Source organism: Girardinichthys multiradiatus, chromosome 10, assembly GCF_021462225.1.
Source record: "Girardinichthys multiradiatus isolate DD_20200921_A chromosome 10, DD_fGirMul_XY1, whole genome shotgun sequence".
NCBI lineage: Eukaryota > Metazoa > Chordata > Actinopteri > Cyprinodontiformes > Goodeidae > Girardinichthys > Girardinichthys multiradiatus.
Genome location: NC_061803.1, coordinates 37,280,901 through 37,288,681, shown reverse-complemented (window position 1 = coordinate 37,288,681; position 7,781 = coordinate 37,280,901). Strand labels below are relative to the sequence as shown.

At 41.3% G+C, this 7,781-nt stretch overlaps 1 protein-coding gene across 4 annotated transcripts in view; it reads left to right on the top strand.

The window, feature by feature from the left end:
• The first annotated feature begins 399 nt into the window (after nucleotides 1–399).
• Nucleotides 400–7,781, top strand: part of tmem94 (transmembrane protein 94) — a 71,001-nt gene continuing 63,619 nt past the window's right edge. Inside the window, exons 1-2 of one of the 4 annotated variants that reach the window (XM_047376771.1) lie at nucleotides 400–531; nucleotides 7,244–7,535. In XM_047376771.1, the coding sequence (XP_047232727.1) occupies nucleotides 7,512–7,535 (24 nt within the window). In that variant the 5' untranslated portion in view covers nucleotides 400–531; nucleotides 7,244–7,511. The remainder of the gene's footprint in view (nucleotides 532–7,243; nucleotides 7,536–7,781) is intronic. The other 3 variants (XM_047376770.1, XM_047376772.1, XM_047376773.1) reach the window with 3 other exon arrangements.

Sequence of the window (7,781 nt, the reverse complement as noted above, 5' to 3'; positions counted from 1 at the left end):
GGATGGTGACGTCATTGGCCAAAATTATAATTCATAATATCTCAGAAACGAAAGCAGCACAAACGAAGCACTAACCATTCTGTCTATTTGCTGGAATTTTTCAAGAGGGTGGGGTGTCAGCTTCACGCAGCTCTTGGCAGACCATCATTGTATGGCAAAACTCCGGTCTGACACCCTCTGGAACTTCCGGTGGCAGCTCGAGTTGCAACTATTTCTACCTGCCACTGCCACGAATTCAGCTTGCTGTCTCTCGTGCCTCATTAACACTGGCAGCCATACGTCCGCCGCCGCTATGTGCTCTTCTGAGTAAAATGTAGTGTTTTTACAATGAGAAGTAATTCCTTTATAGGTGAATCAACCAATCAGAAAATAGAACACCTGACATTCATCCAATCACAGTCCACTTCCTCTAGTAAGGTGGTCTTCCAAAGATGGCTGCTGGTGTAGCAGTGAAGGAGAAAAGTCCATTAGTATTTGAGAGAACATAATAACTTTGGAAGGTCATCAGCTGCCGTTTGAAAGGAGCATAAGGTGAGTTCGCATAGAAAATTGCTCTATGTGAATAAAATTTATCTTATTCTAACGGAGTTTACGTAGCTGTAGTCTGAGATAGGTCGACGTCTGTCTGCAGCATCTGTTGACATAATGGAAAGATCCGTTCAGCCGTGTTATGAATAATTGTTTATTAGAGGAAAAGTCCAAAAAACCCAGTTACGGTTCCGCGTTAGCTGTTGTAGTGGCTTTAGATCGCCTCCAGTCGACTGTTATTTCGGTGTGTTGTTAATTTAGTCCCACGTAGTAAAAGGTTTGCTGTGGAGGTTGATGACAGATGTAATAATTGTATAAATGACTGCTGATTGAAGTGTAGCCTTGTTATATTTTTACAGGTTCCTTAACGCTTTATAATCCTCAACCAACAGCTATCAGTTCAAGCTGTTCGGGCTCGGTTTATAAATGATGGTTCACACTCATGTCATATTTATTTGGACTTTAAATGATTAATTTGTACCGTTCTTTTCCCTGCGTGAAAGAAATTGAAAGCAAAGAAAACAAATAAGAGCAGGTTGCATAATACGTTTGAATTTATTGTAAATTATATCAAATTCACGCATCGCCAAATTATTCATACAGACTCAAATATACAGAATGATGTGCCATCGTAAAAAAAAGTTTGACTAACATGGAAAATAACATGTCTGACAATATTCAGACCCATTGAAAATTGTCACAGTATATGTGAAAATGTTTTATTTATCTCTTATTTAACCAGGAGATCAATAATCTGTATAATTAGAAATACTTGGCCAAGACAGCAGCCAAAATACCAGGTTCTATACTACAGACATCTGCCTTGGTTCTGCCATCATTTGGTCAAATAAGTGAATTCTTCATGCTGCAAAGAGAAACTAACAGCTGGACTCAGCCATGCTCACCAGTAAAAACTTAATACATTTTAGAATTATTACCACCCCTAACTAAAACAAATGGGTATGTTTTAGGTAGGGGTGTGTGTATATATCTGAACCTGTTTCTATAATCCAATGGTAATTATAGAACATCTATAATAATTTCAATCTAATGCAACCCATTCTTGTTTCACATACGGTTCACATAAAGCCCTATGTTAATACACGTATCATGGACATGGAAGGTAGTATGTAAGCCTTTGACCCCCATTGTAAATAGCGATTTCTGTTGTACATTTATACAGTTCAAAAACTCAATTCAATTCAGTTTTATTTATATAGCGCCAATTCACAACACATGTCGTCTCAAGGCACTTCACGACAATCAGGTACATACATTCCAATTAGTCCTAACCATTGAACAGTGCAGTCAGAGTTAGTTATTTATTCAAACTGGATAAAAAGTTTTTTTGTCTATGGAAACCCAGCAGATTGCATCCAGTCAGTGACTTGCAGCATTCCCTCCTCCCGGATGAGCATGTAGAGACAGTGGACAGTCACTGGCATTGACTTTGCAGCAATCCCTCATACTGAGCATGCATGTAGCGACAGTGGAGAGGAAAAACTCCCTTTTAACAGGAAGAAACCTCCAGCAGAACCAGGCTCAGTGTGAGCGACCATCTGCCACGACCGACTGGGGGTTTGAGAGAACAGAGACACAAGAAGAACAAAGAAGCACTGATCCAGGAGTCCTTTCTATGGGCAGGAAAAGTAAATGTTAATGGATGTAGCTCCTTTAGTCGTTTCACCTAGAAAGAAAGAACAGATAAACTTTGAGCCAGTTTTCAAGGTTAGAGTCTGAAAAAGAGCACATATAATTAGTTACAGTAAAGCTCAGTCAATCGCCATGTCTAGGAGAGAGAAAGGGCTAAACACTAAAAGACAGGGCCATGTGGATCATCGGTATAGGGTGAGCATTAAGTTGTTGCCAGCAGAAGCTTGGAGGATGCCCCTCTCCAGAAAGGTGTCACAGGTAGATACAGAGTCAGGTCAGGTGTAGCTTCTAGGAAGAGAAAAGAGAGAGAACATAAAGTTAAAAACTGAAATAACAGCAAATATTGCAAAATTGGAGAGTAGTGTGAGAATGTAGCGAAGAGGGTGAAAGTGCTCATTATGTCCTCCAGCAGCCTAAGCCTATAGCAGCATAACTACAGAGATAGTTTCAGTTCAGATTATTTTGTTAAATGGCGCTTATTTACAACAATGTCGTCTCAAGGCACCCCACAAAGGGTCCAACTGATGGTCAAAAACTGACTAAAAAGTATAGAATTTCACTCTAGAATAATCTGAAAATGTGACTTGGTAAATTTGTATGAGGTAAGACTGACAGACATCTATCTATAGGTACAGGGGTTGGACAATGAAACTGAAACACCTGTCATTTTAGTGTGGGAGGTTTCATGGCTAAATTGGACCAGCCTGGTAGCCAGTTTTCATTGATTGCACTAGTAAGAGCAGAGTGTGAAGGTTCAATCAGCAGGGTAAGAGCACAGTTTTGCTCAAAATATTGAAATGCACACAACATTATGGGTGACATACCAGAGTTCAAAAAAGGACAAATTGTTGGTGCACGTCTTGCTGGCGCATCTGTGACCAAGACAGCAAGTCTTTGTGATGTATCAAGAGCCACGGTATGCAGGGTAATGTCAGCATACCACCAAGAAGGAAGAACCACATCCAACAGGATTAACTGTGGACGCAAGAGGAAGCTGTCTGAAAGGGATGTTCGGGTGCTAACCCGGATTGTATCCAAAAAACACAAAACCACGGCTGCCCAAATCACGGCAGAATTAAATGTGCACCTCAACTCTCCTGTTTCCACCAGAACTGTCCGTCGGGAGCTCCACAGGGTCAATATACACGGCCGGGCTGCTATAGCCAAACCTTTGGTCACTCATGCCAATGCCAAATGTCGGTTTCAATGGTGCAAGGAGTGCAAATCTTGGGCTGTGGACAATGTGAAACATGTATTGTTCTCCGATGAGTCCACCTTTACTGTTTTCCCCACATCCAGGAGAGTTACGGTGTGGAGAAGCCCCAACGAAGCGTACCACCCAGACTGTTGCATGCCAAGAGTGAAGCATGGGAGTGGATCAGTGATGGTTTGGGCTGCCATATCATGATATTCCCTTGGCCCAATACTTGTGCTGGATGAGCGCGTCACTGCCAAGGACTACCAAACCATTCTTGAGGACCATGTGCATCCAATGGTTCAAACATTGTATCCTGAAGGCGGTGCCGTGTATCAGGATGACAATGCACCAATACACACAGCAAGACTGGTGAAAGATTGGTTTGATGAACATGAAAGTGAAGTTGAACATCTCCCATGGTCTGCACAGTCACCAGATCTAAATATTATCGAGTCACTTTGGGGTGTTTTGGAGGAGCGAGTCAGGAAACGTTTTCCTCCACCAGTATCACGTAGTGACCTGGCCACTATCCTGCAAGAAGAATGGCTTAAAATCCCTCTGACCACTGTGCAGGACTTGTATATGTCATTCCCAAGATGAATTGAGGCTGTATTGGCCACAAAAGGAGGCCCTACACCATACTAATAAATTATTGTGGTCTAAAATCAGGTGTTTCAGTTTCATTGTCCAACACCTGTATGTACCTGACTTGAAATCTATACGATTTGATTGAATTGACGTAGTCCATTTTAAAGTTACCCACCTTTCACACAATGCAACAGGAAACAACACTCCAAGACCTGTATGTTTCCATCTCTACATCCAAATAATGCTAATGTCAGAGGTAGATTTTAAATACAATCTTTAAAGCTACAAGTTGTGGCCTACGGAGCCCGTGAGGGGACATGGGGGAATTTTTTTTCTTTTGCGTCCCCACGCAATACTTTTGCGTTCGCTCACAAAAGTTGTTAATCACCTTGAGAAAGCTGTGTATTTTGGAACAGCAGCACAGATGACAAACTGCTCACAAAGCAAACAGCACTGATATGGCATTGATATGGTTTATTTATCATATGCAGGTTAACACACAGTCAACAATGCGATTAAATGCTTAGGATATAGTTCAAATCACTATAAAAACAAAAGTGGCGTGCAAAAAAAAGTACACATCATGCAGCAGTAATTAGCAAAAAAGCGTCAGTTTTTGTGCAGTATTATTGTCCAGAGTTCAGCAGTTTGAGAGCATGTGGATAATAACTGTCTTTACGTTTGATTGAAGATCCTTTTATTTAAGGCCGATTTCAAAATAAAGCTCAATAAATCTTAAAAACGGGTCTCCCACAAAGTATTGCGAGATAACGCAAAGACTATTGCGAGATAACGCAAAAGTATTGCGTGGGGACGCAAAAGAAAAAAAATCCCCCATGTCCCCTCGCAGGCTCCGTAGTGGCCTTCACATGTCAGAGCTCAAATGTGCAATTTACCAATTGAGACTTTAAAATATGCAGTTGTGGTTTTGTGCTTTTCAAATGCTCCACCTCGCACTGATGTAAATTAGATTTAATAAGTTTGGAATGTGTAATTTTTCAAATTACTAATTTTCTAGATTTTTGCGGTATTTGAATGAGCCCCAGGCTCTCACACAGTGAGCGGAACATTATGCTTTATCCCCCACATAAAAAGAAACCTTATATCAGAAACACATTTTAAAGTTGAGGAACAAGTTAGGACACCCAACCCACTAGTATATAGTGTTACCCCCTCTGTTAGAAATAACTTTATTAAGCTGCTTCATGTGGAAATTTACCGTCTCTGAGGGACATTTATCCCACTCCTCACTTTCAGCTGTAAGATGTTTAAGGGGTTCTTGCATGTTCAGCCTGTTTCAGTTCACCCCACGGCTTTGACTAGGCCCAGGACTTCACCTTTCTTAAATCTCAGCCAGTTCTTTTTTACAGATGGTCTCACATTTTCCTCAACCACCCTTTGACATACAGTAGAGTTTGAATTGGACTTATGGTGAGCTAGCCAGGTCCTGCTGAAGCAAAACATCCCCATACCATGACACCTCCACCTCAATGCTTCACAGCTGGTAAGAGGTTCTTTTGCTGGACTGCTGTATCAGGTTTATGCCCAACATGTTGAAGGTTCTGGTGTCCAGATGATTACATTTTCGAATTATCTATCCAAGGAACAATGTTCCACAAGGTCTGGTCCTTGTCTATGTTCTCTCTGCTTAACGTCAGTCTTGCTTTCATGTTTTTCTTGGAGAGTAAAGGTTTCACACTCACATTTATACACTGACATGCAGATTAGTGAATAACCCTAACGCAGATGGCGTTGAGTGCCTTGCCCATGGATTGATGGATATGGCAAAAGGAAGCTACAATTGAACCCACAACATTTGGACTGCATGATGACCACTCTTCCCACTGAGCCACTGTTGCCCACAAGAGCTGCTGTAGGTCTTTTAGCATCTTAAGGTTTTCTCTCAGGGTGAACATGTTTGAAGAGCAAGACCTGGACATGTTAGGAGCTGTCCTCCACTTGTAGAGTTTCGTACAGTGGAAAATATTTCAGATTCATTTGAGATCTGAGTCCTTTGAATGCTTTTATTTTTAAATGGTCTTGTCTTTCCCTACCTCTCTGCGATTTTACAATTACATTGCTCCTCCCTTCCTGATCACTCAGGTCAGCGGACCAGCTTCTCCTGTATGTGCCGAGGACTTGGAGGGAGCTTAGAAGTGACGGAGCTTTTTTGTGGCATCTCCCTGGGTTTAGAATTCTCTGCTAGGGCACATTAGACAGGACTCTTCGTGGTGTCTTTTTAAATGTGCTTTGAAAACACATCTTTCTTATTGGCCTTTGACCCAGCATGAGATAACTCATTTTATTTGTTCAAGTTATTTAATAAAAACAATTCCTCATGTCTTTTTGTATTTGTGTTTTAATGTTTTTATATATCTGTTTAGCAGTTTGGTCCATTATGCTGTTTTTAAAGTGCTTATAAATAAAGTTTGCTTGGCTGGCTCACCAGAATAAGGAGCTGCTACAATCTTCGTTCTGCTCTTTGGATCTCACCATGGTGTCCCCTCTCACTTCAACAGTCTGGAGCACCAGACTAAATGTTTGAGGTTTAAACAGAGCAACCCTCCTTAGTGCTGAGTCATGATTTTCTCATCATGTACAGCTGATGTGATATGATTTTAGCCATTTTAAGTTGCAATGAATGTGGGGGTGTCCTGATGTGAGGTCTTTGCATTTTCGTGTTTGTTTATACCTAAATTTGTCAGTATTGTTAAAAATGATATTAAATATCCACAATATGTAGAGAAACACATAGGCTGTCATAGGTGGTCCTAATATTTCCACAACTGTATGGATGATGATTTTTCCTTATTGATGTCATTGTTTCTTGTGATTGTCCACAGATAACTGGGTGTCAAGCAACAATTCAGTTTCAATTTAGTTTTATTTATATAGCACCAATTCACTACACATGTTGTCTCAAGGCACTTCACAAAGGGTTTGGAATGGTGTAGAGTTGTTGGGGAGGTTAGAATAAACTACTGAGTGTTAGAGTTTGGCCATTTTAGTATGGGCTATGTTTAGGTGTACAAAGTAAAATAATAAAGTGATAAAGTTTGTCCATCTAGAACCAGATGGTGGCCATTATTCTACTAAAAACCACAAGGATTGGGGGCACCTCTCTCTGTCAGACTGATTATAACCATTGGAAAAGAAAAAGGGTTGCACAGGTAGCAGAAATGGAGGGTGTGTTTGCACCTCAACCATAATTGAGTTGGTTTAGGCTGAACGGAGCCCATTTCCCAGTTTTAACCTTCTCTCTGCTGGTCCCTGCAGGTGTCGCTGTGCTTTCTGTCACACTGCCAGAGTACAGGAGGAGGTGTTGCCAGGTGTGAAATCAGAGCAGCAACCACCTGCCTTTGCCTTCTTGTTCCATCTGCGGATGCTGCTTGATGTGTTGTTGCCAACAGCAGTGACCTGAAAGGGATCCAGAGGAAAAACCTCCAGTAAGGAGTATCCACATCTGGACCTTCTGTGGTGGCACTAACGGCATCTTGCCGATGACATCTTGAGAAGCAGAGCATGTGGAGTGGTCGGGGTTGGCATGGCGATGCAAGAAAAGAAGCAGGTCGGTTTCATTGCCTAGTTCATTAACTAAATGTTGCTCAGGTTCTTTACTGCAAAGGTTCAGGCTCCAGTGATTTGTGGGGACAGACTCATTAAGATGTTTATAACCAGTACCAGGGTGGGGCAGTGTCTGCTTCTTCATGTTAAAGTTTACTTGAAATATATACTTTTACAACATATTGTCTGGATGCTTATGTTGTGTGATTTACTGTATGTACAGTAATTTTAAGGCTTTGTATTGTGTGCT